Source organism: Mus pahari, chromosome 10, assembly GCF_900095145.1.
Source record: "Mus pahari chromosome 10, PAHARI_EIJ_v1.1, whole genome shotgun sequence".
Taxonomy (NCBI): Eukaryota; Metazoa; Chordata; class Mammalia; order Rodentia; family Muridae; genus Mus; species Mus pahari.
This window is the reverse complement of record NC_034599.1, coordinates 23,812,200-23,835,498: the sequence shown is the minus strand read 5'-3', so window position 1 is coordinate 23,835,498 and position 23,299 is coordinate 23,812,200. Positions and strand designations below refer to the sequence as shown.

Genomic DNA, 23,299 nt, shown 5'->3' with positions numbered 1-23,299 from the left:
CCCACGTTCAAAGTGACAATCAACCAGTTTTTTGCTTAATGAGATCAGTTTCCCCTGATCCCATTTACCTCCAGTGGAGGATGACTCTCCCAGGTTGGAACTTTCATAAGATTGGAGAGGCTACTCCAATTAACATGCTCCAAACAGTACCTTCCTTCTTCTCTTTCCCTCTCTGGATCTCAGGCAGCTAATTAACCATGCTCGCTGCTTTTAAACTGTGAAGGAAGGAACTTCCCCCCACGGCTGCCATTTCTAGAGTCATTTCTTAAGCTCCAGCAATGTGGGAACAAACAGTTAGCACTGTGGGAAGCCCAGGATAGCAGGTGCTGAGAGCAGGGGAGGGTGCGGGGAACAGGGCAAAATGGAGCCCGGAGGAATATGGAAGGTCAAAATGCTGGTGCCCCAGAGACAGATCTTGTCTATGGGATGCAAAGATCATTCACCCAATTTACCAAAATTGAACTAAACACATCAAATCGAGTTATTCAATTCTTGTGCTTCCTCTTTGAAAAATCAATAAGCTTCCCTGCAGGACCTGATGGATCAGGAGTAGAATAACACCTTCTAGACCGTAGAACATTGAGATTAGACCAGAGCAAGTTTTAATGTTGGATGCAGGTGCAATAAATAATACCCCCGTGAGATGAGCCTTTGCTATTCAGCACAGAAGTTTTAGGGACAAGTGGAACCAGAAATGGTGATTGGGAAAGATGGAAAGAACTCATTATAAAGAGAATACCATTTCTACAACCCTGTAGATAAACCATGAAATGCTGCCCACTCCCGTGGCAGTTTGGATAAGAATGGCCCCTATAGGCTCATATAGTTGAATGCTCAGTCCCCAAGAACTGGAACCCTTTGGTCAGATCAGAAAGATTAGGTTGTGTTGGGTCCTGGAAGATAGCATCAGGCCCAGTATCATTCTCTCTCTGCCTACAGGTCAGAATGTAGCTCTCAGCTTCTGTTCCAGCACCTGTCTGTGTGCTGCCCTGCTCCCTGCTATGATGACAATGGACTTAACATCTGAAACCGATGAAAGCCAGCCTCCAATGAAATGTTTTACTTTATAACAGCTGCCTTGGTCCTGTATCTCCTCACAGCACTGGAACTGAAACTAAGCAGCTGCCTGGCCTTTCCTCCGCACACCAGAAGCCTTATCATCCCAACCATCTTTGGATGTGGAGACGGGCCTAGGAAGATCACCACTGTGCCTCCTGTTCCTTTGTCCATGGCATAATATAAGGTAAATATTAGACCATATGCACACAGTTAATCACTAGGAATTCTTTGACCACATTTGAAATGCAAGGTGTTATGCCTTCATTTGGTGCGAAGAACATCTCACATGTAACAGCTCATGAACTCTACTGGATTTCTAGTGGCTAAGGTGCAGGGAATGAAGAAAGGAATCATCTAGGCAAAGGAGGGTATATCACCACTGGGAAACGTCAGTTTATCAGTAACTCGGTTAATCAAGACATATTGTTACACTTTATGAGGTTTGCCCAGAGCACTGAGAGAACAGAAGGGGACAAACTCTCTTAGTGCTTAAGCCTCTGAGTGCTATGTCATTGATGCTCTGTTCATGTGAAACATGCTAATAAAACACACTGCACTCAGCTATATTGAGCTGGTAAGGATGTCTGTTGAATATCCCATAACGCAGTATCAGAGCCTGTGTGTGTGTGTGTGTTTGTGTGTGTGTGTGTGTGTGTGTGTCTGTCTGTCTGTCTGTTCAAATCTACTTGAGTTAGTAAGTTAGACACAGGCCTCTTAGCCAGCTACCTGGAACTTCTAAACAATGATAGGGACACTGATCTTAAAATGTCCATCGGTGCCTTCAGCATACAACTACTCTGCTTATTTCATAAAGTGGCCCTAACCACATCTTCAGTGGGAGATGAGGTTTACTTGTTTCCATCTTCCACTGTCCTTTTATGTTTAGAACAAGAACTGTGTTTTCCTCGCCTCAGCTACACACTGACACATCGCAGAGAAAAGTTAATTATAGTAAATTTGGTTGTAAATAGTAGAAACCCAGTTTAAAACACCTTAACCAAGAAAGGGCGATTCACAGAGACGTTACCCTAGGGAGAGAGGGGTTTATAGGAAGAAATACCAATGGCTATGAAAAAGAAATAGCGCAGAAAGCCAGTGGTCAGATTTAGAGCCTGGGGTCTTCTCACAGATTCTCAAGGATGCTCAAGCTAGAAGGAAGAAGGAAATGAATGGTACTGAGATTCCCTCAACATCTGGCCGAGGGAAGGGGCTCGGTGTGTAAATTAAAACGCATTATCTCCAGGGGTGGTTGCAGTGTGTTGTTGGTGTGGAGCCAGGCTGCTTATTATTTTCTATTGAAGCCCACAATTTCAGTTCAGCAGCAAGAGTCACTGTGGACCTACTGCTGAGGCCAATTAGATCTACAGGGCTTAGAAAGCCCGTCTCAATTTTACCAGTGTCCAGCTGATTTCAATAGCATAGAGAAGGCTTTACAACAGACAGCAGGCAGTACAGGGTGCCTTTCTAATTCCAATTTTACACTTACTAGGACACATGTTAATTTCTATTCTTATAATACCATCTAAAAGTATTTGGAATAGATACTATCAAATTCTATTCTCCTTTCCTCCATTAAGGAAAAGTCTTATTACTAATTCTTTCTGGTTTATAGGTAGGGGAATGGAGGCAGAGGTATAGTCAGTTGTCATCAGAGAATGAGTTGATGAAAAGTTAGATGTTTCTAGATAAATCTAGATACAGGATCACCTCATTTCCAAGCTTTCTTGAAGTTTATTGGTATTTTTATCCTGTTTCGAAATACTGAGCAAAACCCTTAAGTACCCATTTGCGATATGTTCTCTCTCCAGTTTTGTCTAACATAGAGGGTTGCTTCTTGCAGACCCAGCCCCCTCCTCCAACTTGAACATGGTGTTTCTTGTCTGGAAGGTGTCTACCCAGGGAGCTAACAAGTGTTCATGTCACCATCTCTTTCCTAATGGACTTCTATGTATTCTCAAAGGTCACCTGAACATTACCTTCTTGGGGAAAACTTGCTCTGCACTGGGTCATGTCTTCCTGTGTCCCACTCACGGCCACACACCGACATTGTAGGTGCTGAATTATTTGATCACTGTATCTCTTCCTTAGGTGGTCAGCTTTTTAATCCAGGCAGGGCTCGCTTCTACCTTATACCCCACTTGTTGTGTTTGAGGGAAGGAAGATATTGTAAATGAAGCCAATGAGTGAGTTAATGGATGAATAAGGAATAAAAGATGGAGAAAGCATGACAACAAACAGCAGCAACATTGCCAATTCCAATTTTACAGGGAATTAGTTGAGGATTTTACTTGGTATGGTACATGTTAACATCCATTTTTATATTTATCCTCTAAAGAGCCTGATGGAGATGCTAAACATCATTTCAGTACAAGCTGAATTTCTAGCTGCTCCGCTTCTGACATGCATAGTTTCTCAGCTCAGAGTGGGAAATATAAATAAAAATACTGACTACATATCCAGTGCAACACCTCGAGCCATCAAGATTGCATGCTCCAAGAGGAGTCACTTCACTGGGGACTTTAGAAAGGGAAGCCTGGGAAACTCCCATCTGTTCTTTAGTGAAGATTCTTCCTCACTAGAGAGGCAGGATGTGGGTTATCACTAAGGAGCTATCTGCTCATGCTTCCTAGCCATTAGGGTTAGTGTTGAACTATGAAAACTGGGTCAGGGACATCAGGGAGGTAGTGGCATAGGATGACTGCATCTGTCAGCCAGAATAGCTTATTCTGACCTCCCTCCTCAGGCATCAGATCTTCAGTCTCCCAAGAAGGAGATTCTCAGGAATTTATGACTCAATCAACCCACCCAAAAGGAGCATAAATGGGATTAGTTTTAATATTGTTAAGTTGCAAAAATACAGGCATATGTGCATGCCAAAGCGAAATGTACGCAAGCAAAGGGGGGGGAACATATGGGCACCCATATGGTGAAAAGCGCATTGCTAGACCTTCATACACTTCTCATTTACAACAAGAACCAAAGTTAGTGAACATAAATTTGCTTTGCAAAAATGTGAGAGGAACAGCTTGTTTGCCCATAACTGTTCCACTGAGCAAGATATGTATAACCTTGATTTCTCATCTCAGACACCTCTTTCTCACACTCCAGGGATTAATTAGGCTCTAAACATGACTCCAGATTAGAAACAAAGATCCCGGCTGCCTTGCAGAAAGACAAAGGAGCAGTGGTAAGGACGGATGATGCATAGGTCAGCTAATAGGCGATTCCTGTCCGTGGCTGGAACTTGGACATGGGGTGGCTTAGAAGAGCAGCAAGGCTGGTAGTCCTCAGGGGGGTTATTTTAATTGAAGCATTGGAGCCACAGAGAGCGCCAACAGACAACTGCGTGGCTGTGGCTTTCATTAGGAGACTGTGCTTTTGTTAGAACAACATGATGTGGAGCTAGAGACATCGTCAGGCATTGGAAAGGGATGTGGAGGAAGGAAGAAAAGGAGGAGATTACAGATGAAACTCAAAGTTAGGGGGTACCTTTGGGTGCCCCTGATAACAAGCAGAAGTTGATTTAAAGTGCAGCATTCCAGTTAGAAGCCACAGGAACCATTTGTGTGTGTGTGTGTGTGTGTGTGTGTGTGTGTGTGTCCAGATTCAAAGCCCAGAAACTTGGACCCTTTTGTAGATGCTCAGCATAGCCAGCTGGGAATCACCTGTCAGCTTTTTTACCTTTGCCTTTGTTTCCGTACCCATGAAATTGTCAGAGCATTCCTTCTCTGACTTATTTGGCGAATGGTGACAATCTCATGTGAGATGACACATGCGGAAGTATAAACTACAGACCTCTCTATAAGCATTTATAATGATAGATTATACTGGAAAGCTAGAGGTTCATCTTACTACTTTTTGTAATTTTATTTTGAAATAAATATTGATTTACAAGAAGTTGTAAGAATAACAAGCAAGTTACACACACTTACCACTAACTTTTCTCAATTATGGTCTATTATGTTAATTTAACATGAATATTGATTAAATCTACATAGATATATGTGTATACTGTAATGATGCTGGGAAACGTCCATGGACTTTTATGTTTTGCATGCTTATTTATATGTGTTTGACCACAGCAATCAAGATGTGACATATTCCACACCAAGGCAGTTCTGAACCATTGGCCTCTTCTTCATCTGCCCCTATCCCTGCTAGTCACTGATCTATAGTATGTTGTTATACTTTTTCAGTTTTAAGAATTTTATGAAAGTGGGATAATATAGTATATTACATCCTCTACTAAACATAGTGCACAGATTTCATTCATTCATTCTCTCTAAATTGTTAAGTGAATGAATAAGAGCTTTCTTTCTTTCTTTCTTTCTTTCTTTCTTTCTTTCTTTCTTTCTTTCTTTCTTTCTTTCTTTCTTCCTCTTCTTCATCCTCCTCCACCTCCTCCTCTTGTTCATCTTAATTTTGCTGTGCAGTATTCCATGATGTGAATATACCATACCATAGCTTAGATACCCACCCACTGAAAGAAATTTGGCTTGTTTCCAAATTTGTCTATTATAATGAAGCATCTGTATAAATTTCCAGATTACAGGTAGAGAACAAAAACATTGACTTGCTTAATGACTCAAGAATAAAGGGATTGGGAACTAAAATTAAATCATAGTACTTTTCTCTCAGGACTGATGGAACATTAAATAAATTAAATACAAGACTGGTACTGATGCGTAGTTATATCGCTAGATAGGGATGAACAATCTTGGAGGTCATTGGACCCCCTCCATCCTGGCTGCCTTTGGACTCTGCCTTCTGTTTCCTTGGAAACACCCAAATGTGAAACATCTGCTTTGCTTATATTTAAGATTTAAAATTGCTTTGTTGAAGCCCAGTCAGGGAAAAATACTTCCTTCTGGTCAAAAGAATTTAACCTGAGTTCTAATTCTCCCCTGGGTGGAGACATGGCATTCTGGTCTGCCCTAAAGATTAGAACATTACAATGTATGTAGGATTATGGAAAGGAATTCCATAATCCTAGTTACACAGTGAACTCCCAACAGGATAACGTCACACACACACACACACACACACACACACACACACACACACACACACTCCATAGTAACAATCCATGGTTCACAGTGATGAATACTGTTGGCATTTTGTCTAGGTTCTGCCCCCACAGTTACCTAGCAACAGCCAGGTGTGTCTGACTCACTGTAAAAGGGGCTGCTTGCCCCACCTCTCTCTCTTGCTCCCTTCTCTTTTCTTGCTCTGCTCCCTTACCCCTTTCCCCTTCTCTCCCCCATTTCCCTCCTTCTCTCTCCATGTGGTTCATGGCCAGCCTCTACTCCTCTAAACTCCTCTCTCTCTCTCTCTCTCTCTCTCTCTCTCTCTCTCTCTCTCTCTCTCTCTGCCTTCTTTTCAACTCCTCTCCCCCATGCCCTGAATAAACTCTATTCTATACTATACCACTATACCATTGTATGGCTGGTACCTGAGGGGGAAGGGATGCCTCAGCATGGACCCACAGAGGTAGCCCCTTTCCCCACATCATACTGTGCCTTCACCAAACATATCCCTGGCTCTTCTCTTCTCTTTTTATAAAACACAACAGATACTTGGCATTCATTTTCTAAAAAAATTCACCCCAAAGATTGTCTGATGAGTTTGAAATATACTGTCCCATCCTACAGTGCAAGAAGTGATGCTAAGAGGGATGGGGTGGGTAAAGGGATAATTCTCCTTGTTAAGAGCTGAACTATCAAGCTCAAGTGCAAACCACTGAAGCCCACATACATCCAGTGAGAGAATACACCATCTGAAAGGGAGTCATACCTACAAATATGGCCACCCCACGTTTGGGGTGGTAAAGAATTGTTAAGTTGTTTAAGACTTTCTCCCCATGAATTATAAAGGATCAAATAGTGACTATGGATGAAACAGGCCTAAGTCTGTATACTCCCAAGCTTGGTATTTAATAGAGAAAGCAAAAGATAAAAACACCAAACAAGTGAGAACCACGGATGTTGGTTTTGTTAGCACTAGCTCTGCCACCGCCACAGAAACTATGCACCTAGCGATGTTATGTGTTACAACAATACCACATTCTACTAGTTTCTGATGACTATCAGGACACTGCATTTCTTCCAGGAGAGCCAAGCTGAGTAGTTTTTACTCAGGATGAATCCATTGGGTCACATAGATTTTTTCATTGTGGCAAATTAGAAGCAAACAATCAGAAGAAAGGTGGCAGCTAGAAAGTAGGCACAGTGACTTCAGGGAGAATTGTCAATTAATTGTGTGATTGGGGTTTTAAAAAAGGAGAAGCAGAGAAACAGTGGACACCCAAAAGGAGGATTTAAACTATTTAAAGGGTATATTCCTAGTTGTCCTATTTCCTGAGTGCCAGGTACAAACAACTGAAATGTTCAGTGCTGTTGTTAAACTATCAACATGAGGCTAACAGGTATCCACTAGACTGAAGAATTAGAAGAGAACTCCCTGAATTTTTAAAAAGGGCTTCCATTAAAATGACTCAAGTCAATGCATAAAGGAGTCAGTTTCAGTTACCTAGAAAATTCTGCAAAAATAATTCATCCACCGGCTCCCTGAGGTATTACCCTGTATGAGTAGATTGTGTGAGCGATTCACTCACAGGTGAATGGCTGTCATCTTAAAATCTCAGTGGAGGGAGATAGAAGAGAAGACTTTATTATGTTCGCCAAACATCTGGCCTTCCCAAGTATGTCATTAGACATTGGGCCAGGTGTGAGACATCAGAGTGGATTGCCATGGTATCATAAGAGGGAAAGAAACACAGCTCTCTGTAGAACAGCAAGTCTATCTATACTGCCTCTGCTCCCATCCCTGGATCTTAGTATTCACATCACCCTTGCACACAGGAGAGCTATCCCCCCTGCTTCTGCTGATCCAAATGAATCTCCTCCTCTTTGCAGGAAGGAATCAGAAAATAATTCCTGAAACCCTGCTCATTCACAGCATGCTGCAAACAGACTGGCCCCTTGCTCATCCACTTTGCTTGCGTGTTTCCATACATGCCTTCCCTATTATGCAGAAGTCAAATCTTTGAGGCAGAAACCCATGAATCATTTTCTTAGCCCTGCACTGCAGGTCACCATTCAGCGAATCTACACTTGCAAAGGCCATTGGACAAGTGTCATATCCTCTATCACATCCATAAGAATATATTTTTATTAGCAAGCCATTATCTCCTTAGAACATTAAGAATAACTTTTAATGCAGGGCAGTGGTGGCACACACTTTTAATCCCAGCACTTGGGAGACAGAGGCAGGCGGATTTCTGAGGTCCAGGCCAGCCTGGTCTACAGAGTGAGTTCCAGGACAGCCAGGGCTATACAGGGAAACCCTTTCTCATGAAACAAACAATAGAAATAACTTTTTATATCTAAAGATATGCAGTCATATGCTTGGTAGTTTATATGTCCACTTTGAAAACCCAAATATACATCTACAGAAAACTTTTCCTGGAGTGGTCATCACAACACATGATCCTGTAAGAGTCCAGCTTCCTGGGAAGTGCTATATGTATCCTGTCTTCTGTCACAATCCTAGCTGGAGAGGACACAGGTCTGGAGGGCTTCATCTCTCCACTCACCCTAGAAATTAGAGAAGCTACGTTTCTTTAGAGTCATATTGGGCACCTGGTGGGTTCCTCAACCCTCTCAACTACTTTTGCAATGTGGACTTAACTTAGGTATAGTTGGTGCTTCTCATGAGAAAATGACTGGGGATTGCAGAGTTGCTGCAGAGGAATTCCCAGGAGTGTGCACCATGCAGGACATTTGCACCAAGGGAACCAGATGACGCTATTCAAGGTCTCCTCATTCCACCCCACTTCCATCCCATTTTAAAGAAACATTTACCACCATTGTTCAACTATCCTTTTACTGTATAATCCCATTCATTTACTTTAAGCTTTATGGGTTTGTGTGTGTGTGTGTGTGTGTGTGTGTGTGTGTGTGTGTGTTTGGTTGGTTGATTGGTTGATTTTGCTTTTTGTAACTTTTCTTCAATATGTCTTTTTTTTTCAATTTTAGACATTTCTTACATTTTTGGACATATGCTTATTATTAGTCTCCCATGTGTTACTAGATGTACACTTATTTTTACTTGTTTTTATGATTTCTAATAGTTGGCATGTACTCATACTTCCATTTTATGACTTTGGGCTTCATACTCAGAGCACTGGACATACTAGGCACATCCATGTTCTACCTATACACCCTCGCTTACACTTGCATGTTAAAAGCTAAGCATGAATATTCTTAGTCCATTATCATCTGTTCATTGACATATTTTTCTAAATGGTTTGTTTATTTATTCCAATTATCTAAGCCCATAATTTAAGCCATATGTTTCAGGAACTGCATCAGTCTTTGGGGAGCAGAAGTGTTCAATGAATTTAATTCTCATGTGTAACACCATTGGAATGTCAGAAGAATTGAGATTGTAACCTTTATTTTTTTATTCTTCCATTCTCAAATAACCAACACTTTGTTCTTCCCTCAATATGCTGTTTGGTGCTGACAGGTACTGGATGTTTCTCTGAAGCTTTAGAACAACTCCCAGGCTTCAAGGAGCGCTCACCAGGTTTTCAACAGAGAAGGCAGTGAGTGCATGCATCCTATGAAAATTTCAAACTTGCAAACTCTCCAGACCTTTGAAAACTTCAGAGACAACGTCTTGGGTCAAACGGTTTCAATGGCATTGCAAGCAGATACATAAAGACAATGGTAGCCATGAAAGCTGGTGAACCAAAGGCCTGAAGACAAAGCCTTGCTCACAGTGGAGTGCAGTCCTGGAGACTGAAAGAGCACAGGCAACATTTAAATTTAGAATTTGATAGTTTTTTTTTTCTGACACTGAATTACAACTATTACACTCTATAAAAGGTTGGGAGATGGATGAATCAATCTCTCTCTCTCTCTCTCTCTCTCTCTCTCTCTCTCTCTCTCTAAAGGTGGAAGGAACCCTTTCCAGTATATCATGAGAAAGAATTGCTTCAAAACATTCACAAAGTCAAAGTGCTTTTAACAATGTTTCCAGGCTTAGAGAACTATATAGTTGGGATCAAATAAGTATATTCTGGGATTTAAAGCATTTATAAATACATCCAACTTTATAAAATGCATAAAAATTGGCATCCTGGTTAGACATATTCTTGTCGATCACATAAAGCATAAATGCTCTGCAGCTTTAGACAGAAGTCACCTGGGGCTCTTGCTTTTAGGGACACGCACTCTGGTGGCACTTACATCAAAGCTGAGCTCCGCAATGCCAACTGTGAGTGTGCTTTCATGCTTTTGTTGATGTTATAATATGAAATTTTTAGGTTTCAATATCTGTAGTCTTTATATAAAATGTCGAGCAGATTTATTAACATTATCTTTCTTTAGAAAAAGTGAGGGGTGGAAAAGAATGTTCCTAGTTTGTGTGGAAGAAAACAGTTCAGGAAATGCTTCCTGCAAACAATTTCTTTTGGACTTACTGATATGACTGATGCCCCAAATTAGAAGAAGACATTATTTCTTATATGTCTGGATACTTCAAATTTTGTTAGAATCTAATTTAGACTCTAATTTATACTTACTTTTAGTGCAAAGTTATATTCATCTTGGCTTATTTTGACTTCTGGGGCTGACTTTCTCACCAACACTTGATATTCTCAGTCGATTGAGCTTTGGTCTTTCTGGTGACTCTACCATAGTTGTATCTCATGATCTACCACAGTAGTATCTTGTACTCTATCATAGTGGTATCTCACACTCTACCACAGTGGTATATCATGCTCTACCATACTGGTCTCTCATGGCTCTACCTTAGTGGTATCTCATACTTTACCATAGTGGTATCTCATGGCTCTATCACAGTGGTATCTCATGTTTCTACCACAGTGGTACCTCATTTTAGTCTGATTGTTATTTCTATGAAGTTCTTCACATACTTTGTTTGCTATTCATACATCTGTTTTGGGCTGTTATGACCCAAACAGTGTGTTAGAAATTCTCATATACAATTGCTGCCATTACTTTGACAGAAATCAATACTATTTTTTCAAAGATTTTTAAAAAATGATTCATAATTTTTAAATTGATTTCATGTATTCTTAATCGAATTGAAGTTTTAATGGAAATTGGGTCTTTATAAAGGCAATCAAGTAGAACTAACAAATAAACAAGAAGAGGTAATTGCTATGATCCCTTTAGGATTTGGCTAATCTCCTTATAAAAAGGGGAAGTTTGTGTAAGTCACACATAAGGAGAATGCTACTGAGGATGAAGGCAGAGACCTAAGAGACACATTTACAAACCAAGCCATACCATGACTGATAGAAAAGGGGGGGGGGTGCAGGTGTGGGAAGTGGGTGTGGCCATGGCTTCGGTCTTGTGAGCCAAGATGGCACTCTGGTTCACTGCCAAGCCCTGTGATTCCCTGCTTGATTACTAAAAACCTGATTATGCGCACCTGAGTGATTACACACTGCCCGCCTGAAGTATAGCGTCATACAGGATGATATTGAGTCACTGGCCTATCAACACCCACCCTGTCTGCATGCATGGCTCGTGTATAGAGCTTGCTGAATGCTGATTGGATGATGAGTGATGAGAGAGGAGAAACGAGTGCAGAGGGTGGAAGAGGATAAATTGGGCCATCCCAGAATAAAGTTGGAGAAGCTGAGAAGCAGAAAGAGAAGCTGAACTGCTGTAGAGAGCTGGGGTGAGCTGTAGAGAGAATAAAGGAAGCTGCAGCGGGAAGCTGTAGATGCTGCTCAAACCCTGCCTTGGCGTAAGTGTCGTCTTTGCCCCACCTCTGCGGGACAGAGGTCAGGGGTGCGTGACAGGTGGGGACGGAAGGAGAATGGACAAGATCCTCCATCCCAGCTAAGGAAAGAAATCAACCTGGCCATGATTTGACCTTTGAAACACAGCCTCCAGCAATAGGAAGGAATACATTTCCATTTATGTCATGAAGTTTTCTATTTTTTACACTTGGCTAGGGCAGCCCTGGGAAGCTCAAACAAGTCTGCTATTATTTTCTTTCCTTCTCAGAGAGGGAATTTTGTATTTTGGAGATCTCTGCCTTTCTCAAGGTTACTAAGATTAACTCCCTTGCTTTCTTTTAGATGTACATTAGTTTTACATTACACACAGGCATATGTGTATTTTCCTAGTCACTGGTTTCACGTTTGGGTTTTCTAATGCCTGAGGGAGCAGTTGATTCCTGTATAATCTCAAGAATCAATCACAGTTTCTGCCAACAGTGTAATATATCAGATGGCTCTGTGCCCATCTTTGAAAGTTCAAGTTGGACCAAGTTTTATTTCCAAGGAGATATGGACCCATGTCCTTTAGATTTCCTTCATACTTAGTGAGAGATGGTAGTAACTGATGTGTTAATACCAATTGCTGAGCACCCAGCAAGGTCAAGCTCAGTGCAACCCCCTACTCCACCGCCCTTTCCCCACTCAAGGTGAACTCTCTGATCAGATCCAACAGACACAGTTCTCTAAAAACTGTTCCGAAAGTACAAGCAGGTGTGGTTTTCTTTAGTACACATACAGTAATGTCAAAGTTCCCCAGGGCATACTATCAACATCACCACCACCATGAGAAAGGACACATCCATCTCCACACAAGTTACTATCACTCAACAAAAGCTACTCACACACTCTTCCTTTCAGTTTGAAAACAAAGGCTTCCCAAGTCATGGACAAAAGCTGAGCAAATAATTTAGGTAATTTTCTTCCGCAAATTCCTTTCCTGGAATGAATGTGGAACTTAGCAGCAGATACATAAAACAGATCGGTCCTGAGATGCTGTATTTATGCATTCACATACAATGTCATTGGTCCCGAGATGGTGTATTGATGCAATCACATGCAATGTTATTTTCTGGTTACTGATCTCCTTTTAGCATGAGAACCAAGCCGGCTTTTGGAATACACTCTTAAAACTCTGCATAGTAAATACCTTACCCTTGACGGACAGGTGCCTCCATGTCACCGTGGGTTCTGGTCTGCCGATTGCAAGACATAACAGGGTCACACTGCTTCCTTCGTTCACAGTAATGTCTGAAGAGATGTTCATTATCTGGGGAGGAACTATAAGGAAACACAGAAAAGAAGAAAAAACTGAGAATGATTTTTGTGTGTGTGTGTGCTTAAAAAAGACCTGTCAGCCTATGAATATGATATATGTTTGTAGGATGAACATCATTTTAATCCCACTTTGTTTGTCTTGGCAAAGATCTGATAAATGTCATCATTTATAGAATGTGTCTAACAGAAGAACAGATTGTTGTGCCATGTTGAGGGAGCATGAATAAACACATTAGTGTGTGTGTATGGTGGTGGCTTTGAAGATCTGAAGATCCAGGTATAGCCACTTATTTAATTAGCGGCAAAGTCAAAGGTAAAATACAAGGGCCTGAGAGAGCCCCTCTTTACCCACAGATTCCTTTCTTCTTTACATAGTTTCCAGTCACAGAACAGAAAGTGAGTAATTAAATATATATTTCCTACAAACTAAAAAGATATGAACAAAACAATAGGCAGCCATCAAAACCAGAAGGTTTCTATTGAGCCATCCATGGAAACTTCAGACCAAATTTAAATTTTGCTAATCACTGTTGTTAAGTTTTGTGAAAACTTTATACACCCATTTAATGTGTTTTTGATCAAACATATACCCCATACTTCTCTCTAATTTCTTCCTGCTCCCCTACCACTTTTTTCCTTGTAACTTTATGCACTCTTCTCTATTTTTAAAAAACTCCTGAGTCTGTCTATTGTTCTCTGTAGGTGGGTGTAGGATCATCTACTGGAGCATGGATAGCCATTTAGGGGCTATATACTTGAAGCAAACATATTCTCCCTCTCCTAATAGGTATCAATTGTCAATAACTTCTCAGTGAGTGGTGGGACCTCAGCTACTTTCAGTTCAGATGTACAAAGGTCCTGTTAGGCATAGAAAATGGTTTACCTATAGTCATTCACAGCCTTTGGCTCTTACAATATTTCCACCCTCTCCTTTGTGATGTTTCCTCAGCCTTGGGAGATGGGCTTATAATACAAATATCTCACTTACAGTTGAGCACTCCATAGTCTTAGTCTCTGCATATTAGTCAGTCGTGGCTCTCTATATTTATTAGAATGTTAACTATCCACTGCTAAAAGAAGTTTCTCTGATAGATGTTGAGAGATCCACTGACCTATGGATGTCAAATAAGAACTTAGGGATCAGTTTATCACTATCTTCATTTAGTATAATTAGGGTTTTCTCTAGGGCTTATGGCCTAGCCTGTCATGGACTCTTCCCCTCCAGTTAATAAACAGTACCAGGCATGAGTTTTGTCTTGTGAAGGAGACTTTAAATTTAATTAGAGAATGGTTGGTTGTTTCCATAACTTTTGTGCCTTTATTGTACCAGTGAGCATATCTTGTTAGGTTGGTTATTGTTGTTCACAGGTTTCACAGTTGGGTAAGTGTTGAATACATTTGTTCCCTGGTATTGTAAGCAGAGTCTTCCAGGGCCATGAAAGTTAGCCAGTAGAAAGGAAACTTTCAGGTAGGTCAGTAGCAACTTGATTTCTCCCTGTTCTATGACCCCAGCATGTGGTATCTTCAGCAACAGGGCCACAACATGAAGTTCTAGAGAACGCTCAAGAACAAGAGCAATAGCCTGGAGTGTTTTTATGGGAGGAGTGGTCCATGACTCCAGAGACCAACAACTCAAAAAGAGGTAAGCTAGAAGAGGTAATTGGCTTTTTATATGGAAGCACATGGTATCTGGGAGAGGCATTGTCCCACTGTTATAAGATAACTCCATTTCAACTCTTTTCCTATATGTACACGTATGTACTTTGGAAGACTTCTATAGTAGTAGGGCTCAATATGACATTTTCCAAGATTTCATTAGTATTAATTATCCCTCCTCATGTTCCTCCCCTTTACCCTGCCTTCCTTTCCTCACCCCATTTAACCCCTTGGTTTCATTATAACTATTCCACCTTCATTCTGGAACTTTCTATTGATTTCTTGACTACCATTAGTAGTATTCTTCCTGAAACCAACACATCAAGCACTAAACTCTTCGTGACTGTTGTCATCTTTACATTGTATGGCTATCCCTTGGTTCATGTTGGAGTCATGACCAATGAACATAATTGTAAATTCAAAAGATCACTAAGTTCAAACTACAATGAATGTGCAAAACATACCAAGCATCATAGCTCAGCAACCCCACAAAACCTGGAGGATTAGTGTGTTCCCTTCTTGACCATGTGGTAGCTCTGGAGCTATGCATCACTACCACTGCCCAGCACAATGAGACAGTTGCACACCAAATAACACTAGCCTTGAGGTCTCAAATCAAAAGTTAAATCAAGACTTCTACAATTTGAGAAATAATGTTGGAAAATTTCAAGGAGAACGATAGTAAAGCCAGGACCTCTCTGTGGTCTGAAGGGGAAATAATTTTAGTGTTATGCTGTCCCATCAGTTAGAGGTAGAGCTCTGGAGTTCAATTCCTCGCCTACTGGATGATCTTAATCAGTAATTTGCATTCATCAGTTTGAACTCTGGTGCCTCACCTGTGAACTGGTGGATGCTTCGCTGCATGATTTTAAGTGCTGTCTTAACAGAGTGGCTGATGTAAAGTAAGCACTCAATAAGTATTGGTTGCTATGGCAGCAATGAAAACGCTGTTGCTGATTACAAGAAAAGCGACAATAACATTGCAAGATTGTTTCCCTCTCTTGGACTGGATGATGTCCATGGATCTTAGGCACTTCAGGGTATAATGTCACCCTTCATTTTCCTCCTTATTTTGATCAACCTCCTGGCCTTAATTATCAACTTCACTAAAAGCTCAGGATAGGAAAATACCTAGAGTCCACATCAACTCTTCTCATTATCATTTTCTACTTGGGTTTCTAATCAATTCGCAATAGACATCTACAATAGACTCCTACCTGGAACTTTGCAAGTGGTCCCTTTGCATGTCTGAGTTGCTCTAATCTAGCTTTTCCATGTACCCAGCATGACCTTTTAAGGTAAAGACACAACCATTCTGCTCCTCTCCTGGCCCTTTCAGTCTCAGGTGTAACACACAAGTTCCTCTGTGTAAGTGGGGCTTCTGCGTTCTGACTACAGCCCCCTAACTATAGACAGCTGCCATGCACACAGTACACCACAGACCCTCATGGCCTTAGATTGCAACATGCAGATGCCCATACTCTTGGATTGTGTCAGGGCCTTGGGGTACTTGGGGTACTTTTCTATTTTTCCTTCTTCCTCACTCCTTTCCTTTAAAGGCCTGGCTCATCTTTAGAGAACCACTCAGATGCCTCTTTCTGTTGCCCCTCCTTATGTGTCCTCAATACTAAAGCCATTCTTCCTGTGTCATTTCATCTAAGCCTGCCCTCAGGAAGATGACAAAGCAAGCTCTATTGCAGCTAGAGCAGCACCCTGTTTCTTCCCCGAGGGGTCAGAGACATGAGGAAAAGTAGAATTCCTACATCTTTGAGAGGAGGATTCAGATATCAGGCTGAACAGAATTCCAGTGCTAAGGGAGGCAAAGCTCAGGCTGAAAGCTTTCAGTTCCTTTCCAATTCCCCCCTCCCTACCCCCATCATCAGAATCAAAAGAAAGATTAGAGAGCAAAGAGGCACCAAGCCTACAGTCATGTTGATTCATTTGTATTGCCACTTTAATTATGGATTATTAACTATCAAAGGAGCAGCTGAGGCACTGGTAGATTCTAAACCAACCAAGCCATAGGCAGAAGAAAATTCAGGCTGATGTTCAACCCTGACAACCCTGCAGCCTGCAGTTTCAGACTGCTGAGACCTCACAGGTAAGACTTTTCAAGGAGAAGCCATAAGTAACCAGCAGAACATTTGAGCTCTTAAGGGAATCCACATTAGCAAATAAATAAAAATTGCTTAGCTTATAAATCTGCCATATCAGGGGTTATTTCTGCATTAGGAATTACCCTGAAATTTCAGTGCACATATTTTACCAAAATACACATTGGGAAAAAACAGTGTACTTTCCAACTGTACTGCATACTCGGGAGAAAATGGTTCTGCCTGGTTTTCAGTATTTTTTTAGCTTGTTAAAAAATAGGTCTGGGCATAGAAATGTCAATACATGTTTCCTCATTCCTATAAAGCAACAACTTCTGTGCAGCTTCAAAATATTCGCAAAATAATATGTCCTTTAACCAGAAATGCTTCGCCATTTTAAAGCCTCTTTATGAAGACCCCAGGGTCTCTCTGGAAGGATATAGACACCGTCGAGGAAAGCATGGTTGTGACTTATTAAATCACTCACTATCTGTGATACCTTGGGCTGGAACTCCCAGGACAGCATCCATTGTAGAGGTGGGATTTTCCCTGCCCTGGTCTTTCTTGTGGTAGTTTGAAGGGAGTAGGAACGATGGTGCTAGGAAGATTGGGTAGTGACTTAGCATGACCTCCGCAGTTCCCAGGTGTCTTGTCAACATCAGTCATTAGAAACAATCTTCCTGGAGTAGAGGGCCAAGGCAAGCCAGACAGCTCCATGCTGCCAGGCAGCACTATCTGTCATTCCTGGCCAATAAGGGGGAGTGTGTCATTTTCTCAAAGGAAGAATGATAAACTCTGACACAAGCATGTCGATCGTCGATAAGGCAGGAAGTGAAGTGATTTGGAAGGAGCAAAGTCCTTTTGGGTCTCAGTTATAAAACACTTGGAAGCCAACAGCAGTGTCTCGACTTGTTCAAATGGTTTTACAAATTAATGGTCTCATAGGTTTCTAAAAATTCTAAAATAACTAAAATAAAATGAAGAACTGAGGCTCAGAGAGAGTTTAGTAAAGTATCGCAGGTCATATAGGTTTATGCTATGTTTTCTTTTAGCTTAATCATCATTAATTCTACATATGTCCATAAGCCCTTGCTCTTTTGTTTTCTTGGCTTTGCATCTTTCTCCAGTCGCCAGCCCTTACAGCACTTTCCACAGCGGAACCACTTCTCCATCTAAGCTTCTCCAGCTCACTGCAAATCATTGGCAGCCTGAGCCCATCTTAGCCATCCTTGCTTCTCCAAGCCAATGTGTGCTGCTTGCCCAATGTGTTGTTCAGTATTTCTAATATAATTTTTAATCTGAATTCATCTTAGTAATATCATGAAGTTCTATCCTTGCTTCTGTGATAACTTCTGAAGATAATAAAAGTGTTACTTCGGAATAATTTCAAATGCTTCTTTACATTTAGAGAACAGATCTGTGTTCAATGGCAATAACAATTTGTGACAAATGAGTCTATATATCATGCTAGTATTGATAAATAATGAAACAGACACAAAGAAATGAATGACAATCTTAGTTTGAAATGCTGAAACTGCACATAGTAAATGGCAGGACAGTGAACTTGTAACTGGAGGATTTCAAACAAAATATTTTCTATCCTACCTATAGATGCTTTTGGTTTTCCCTACTGATTTTTTTTTTTCATTGACTCTGAGAGTTACAGCTTTAATGTGAAAATATTCCCAGAAGCATATATGTTTGAGCATTTGGTCTTAGGCTAATGGTATTGTTTCCAGTTATGTAATCTTTGGGACATAAATCCTGGTAGGAAGATAAAGACCATTAATGCAAGTCTTGTCTCTTCTTCCTGTTCACTGCCATGGACCAAGTAAGCCCAGTTACTTTGTCTTTCTCTTCATGACGAATTGTGCCTTTCAGGTAATTCAAACCTTTTGACATTCTGACAAAAAATGTTGTCATCTACAAAAATTGCACTGAAGAACCACATAGTAAAGTTATAGAAACATCATCTTAAGAAAAATCTCATGTTTTAAGTGTTTTTATGGGTTGGTGTTGGGCCGTACTCACAAAATCCATAGACACATGTGACCAATTAGATACATGTGCTTGAGCAAAAATAAATCCCACGTCCTTTAAATTGCTTCTGCCAATGAAAAGAAAATTGACTAATAAGGTGGATGAGCACAGGGCATTCACACAGGTTTGCATATACGGAGAAACTCTAAACTGTCTATCGTTAACATTATTTGTAGGCAGACAATAGTTAAAAGACTGCAATGAAATGTCCCATGGAACTGTTGGATTTCTGAGTGTCTTTTGGTTCCATGTTACCCCGAGGTCTGGATCCAGTCTCTGTACCTACATCATGGCTACCTGCTTTACTTTAGATACTTCAAATGTCATCTAGAGCCTGGTCATTCATCTTCAAACCCACTACCATTGACTTTATTGACAATTATTATCTTCTCTTGTTTAAAATATTATGAAAGTTAGGCATGGTCTACTTATCGCTACCCTATACAACAATCTCTGTATGTCTTACTACAATTACCGTGTTTCAATCCAAATCCTATAACATAAACCCATTGCCCAGCAGACACAGTGTGAAGTTCTAAGCAGGATTTATATCCTCAGTGTCAGTCAATTTGTCCACAGCCTCACAGGGAACCTCCTGGTCTCTTACTGGTGTGTGCTACTCTCATTCTGTGCTTTTCTGCACACTGGTCCCTCTGGCTAAAAATACAGTCATGCTTCTGTGTCCCAGAGCTGTTCATCCTTCAACACTTGACTAAGATAACAATTCCCATAATGAGACCCAAGTTTCTGCCAAGGCATTCTGTAGCATACAGCTTACCTTTGCAAGTACTGTCTCATGGCCAGGACTCTTACATCTCTCCTTGTAATGCTGTTCTACAATGTAATGTCTGATATATACTCCTACCCCCTTTAGAATGTAATGCATGGATGAATAGTTTTCCATGTGTTTTTTAAATGTATCAAAGCTTATTGTACCCTAGAAACCTGACATTTGTTCTTCAATTGCTTCTCCCTGAAATACTCAGGACCTTACAGCACTGGTGTAAGTTTTCCTTTTGGGACCAGTTGTAATAGAGTCTTTTTTAATGGCTCCATCCAGATCTTCCCCAACTGCTTGTCTAATTCAGGCCCTTTTGTTACAGTTTCTTCTTAACACTCACATTTTCCTCTATGATACTTAGAGTTTTGTGCTTTTGTATTCATTGATAGGACCTGCTTGTTTGTTTCGGCACTGCACTCCAAGCATAGACTTTATAATAGACAATGGACCCCATACTTAGAATTGCTTAACGCATAATGAAAACCTGTTGAATAATTGAATATCTACCGTAGACTTATGTTTTGCAGATCATTGTGTTCTTGTGAGAAAGCAAGCTTGAGTTAGAAATGGCTTTCTCAAAGGTGAGACAAAGGTGAAACTTCTTTTTTTACAAAGCCAACAGGGATGAGATGCTGTGTTTTCGCATATTTTATCCTCTCCCTACTAACAGCAGCCGTAATAGGGAAGGAGGTATGTGCCTCACTCAGGTTCTGGAGTCCAGGAGCTTCCCTCGACCTGGGTAACTTTAACCATTTCCTCCCAGACTCTGGCTTGCCATCTGAAAAGCAAAGTTGACAAAATGTGCCTCTCCTGGTTGTCCTAAGAAGTAAACAAGACTTTACACAGCACAGCCAGCACAGTGACTGGAAATATGCCCATGCTTATCAAATGCAAACTTCAGTCAGTCCTTCCTTTGCTTGTTGTGGGTGCTGTTTGTATTATTTAGAGACAGAAACAGTTCCCTTCTTACTGCTCACTTTCCCATTCTCCATTTATTTCACATTATGTCAGGGTTTATGCATAAAACTTGCCTTCAATGCCTGGCAAAGGAAAATTTATTTATATTTAATTAAGTTAAATGTATTCAGTAACTAAGTAAATTAATAAATGCGATAAACTAAATTATATACAATAAGTCACATAATAAGCATAGTTTTGTAATTTGACCTATATAACTATAATCTTATAGTGTTTAGTAACATAAATAATAGCGTGTACTATAAGATTATATCTGCAAATAATATTGGTATAAATAAGGTACATAACAGCTAATGTTCTATACCCTCAGGTAGGCATTACCACACATATAATTGTTGCATAGCAAATATACTCTGGCTCTCAGGTTCTAGAAGAGTATACTCTAGTCATGTCTGATATCTTCCTCTTCTACTGAGCTTTGCACCTGAGCCAGTGCACGAGGCAGACTTGACTCATGTGCATGGAGCAATCACTGGAGTGCTCCTCTGTTGGGGAATGTTTCTAGAAGGAACCGTGGAAGGGAACAGGCTGCAGCCTCCTGCTTAGTCTACCACCTAGCCCGTCTCAGCTGAGGGCCATGATAGAAAGAACCAACATGCAGAGATGACTGCTGCTTTTCCATAGCCAGCCATGTCAAATAGGCCTCTGGCTACCATCCTTGGCAAAGGTGAAACTTGTTTTCATGTGCAAGGACTTTGGTATCTAACTTGACCCTGATGACAGCTCTAAGCTGGGTAGGTCAACGATCTGAGGTCTAAGGACCAGAAAAGCTTAGGTGATACCAGCTCTTAAGATGTCATGTAGGGGACTCCTGGCTATAGCTATACCTCCAGATTCTGGCCATGGCTTCCTTGAACTTGAAAGCTGTCTGCCCGGCTGCTGTCCTCTGGAGGGTACTACACAGTGGGGAAGCATAGTGCTGCTGTCTCTCTGAGACTCAGATTCCTTTTCTACTACTAAGAGCCAGAGAGGAGTCAGGGAGATGCTTTCCATTCACTGATGGGCACTGAGTTCTGATGACAACAGGAAGTCATGCTGTTTTAGAGTCCTCAGTGTGAGTTAGTGTTGTTAGCTGGCTGAGAAGCTACAGCCCCGAACGGGACCTGAGTTTCACCTGTGTCTCTCTGTTGCCTAGACCTGACAAACTTCTATGCTGTCCTTCAGTGTCCTGACCAGGGTTCATTGTCAACTAGGGACATCTACCCATGTCCTATTCTCCATGGCTTCCAGAGGCAGTCAGCTAACACCAGAACCCTACTCTCTCCACTCAGAAGATTTTACTGTTCATTGTCTTAGTTAAGCTGTAGGGCTAAAACCAAATCATCGCTTGACTCACAGTCCTAGACACTAACATTTGAATACTATTTCCTTCTGTTTTGAAACGAGTTTTGAAAAAGACACATATTTAAGCCATTCAATTTTAGGTCCCTGGGCTGTAAAATGGGCATAAGAATATCTGCCTTGCAGGTGCGTGGAGATTAGATTGGCGAGAATGGTTTCTAAGTGTCTTAAATGACCATTATTACTATTTTCTTCTTAATGCTATTATGATGCTCAGGGAATAACAAAATATTAAGAGATCTCGTGAGGGTAATAGAAATATGAAACACTTTTCATTATAGTTTTAAACATTCAATTCTAATTTACAAAAATAATATAGCAAGTGCTCTTAAGGATTTCATGTTTTATTCTTGTGGGGTTACCTTTCTGCATCCTAATAGGGTAGCTTATTTCCTAAACAAGAGGCAAGAATAAATTGGAAAATGTGGTATTCAAACTAGGTTAGTTTGTGCAGTATTTTGCATGCAAAAAAAGGATAGCAATTTACTAACAATCAAAATCAGAAACAAACACCACTGCGCTATATGGTGAATATGAATAACTGGGTTCTAGTCTTTCTTCTTTGGTTATGCAATCTTTTGAAAGTCTATTAGCCCACCTGCTGAGTATGGACACTGGATGTATCTGTGTCCATTCATTTGGGGTGTTTATTTGTTTTGGTTGGTCTTAAAATGAAGGAACTAGATTGTAAACTCTTAAGTTTTCTCTAGTCTAAAACTAGACTCATCATCCTCCAGCAGTATTACAAGCATGCTTTATACGACTTCATTTTCTTTGTGTTTGTAATTCCAGCACTCCACAGGCAGAGGCAAGGAGGACTGCTGGCAGTTCAAGGACAACCTGTGCTATGTACTGAGGTTAAGGCCAGCCTAGGCTACATCAAGAACTCTGTCATAAAAAGGGAAGTGGGGGAGGAAATGGGAGGAGGAAGGGAAGGAGGAGAAGGAAAAGGAGAAGAAAGAAGTGGAGGAGAAGGAGGAAGAAGAGGAAGAAAAGAAGAAGAAGGAGAAGAGGAAGAAGGAGAAGAGGAAGAAGGAGAAGAGGGAGAAGGAGGAGGAGGAAGAGGAGGAGGAGGAGGAGGAAAAGGAAGAAAATAAAATAGCTAAGACCAATCTATAAGTGACTTACTTCTGTGTACACCAAAGTATAATAATGTTTGTTATAGTAAAATATAACACTGCATGTAAGTATATATAATTCTTATAATGATTAATACATATGAATTATTAAATCAGTATAAGAAAATGCATATAC

The 23,299-nt window shown here is 40.7% G+C and overlaps 1 protein-coding gene across 3 annotated transcripts in view; it reads right to left on the bottom strand.

Moving 5' to 3' along the window:
- Opcml (opioid binding protein/cell adhesion molecule like) overlaps positions 1 to 23,299 on the bottom strand; it is a 1,129,626-nt gene that overhangs the window by 96,338 nt on the left and 1,009,989 nt on the right. For all 3 annotated transcript variants that reach the window (XM_029542772.1, XM_021206945.2, XM_021206946.2), the window contains one exon: positions 13,034 to 13,159. In XM_029542772.1, coding sequence (XP_029398632.1) covers positions 13,034 to 13,159 — 126 coding nt within the window. The remainder of the gene's footprint in view (positions 1 to 13,033; positions 13,160 to 23,299) is intronic.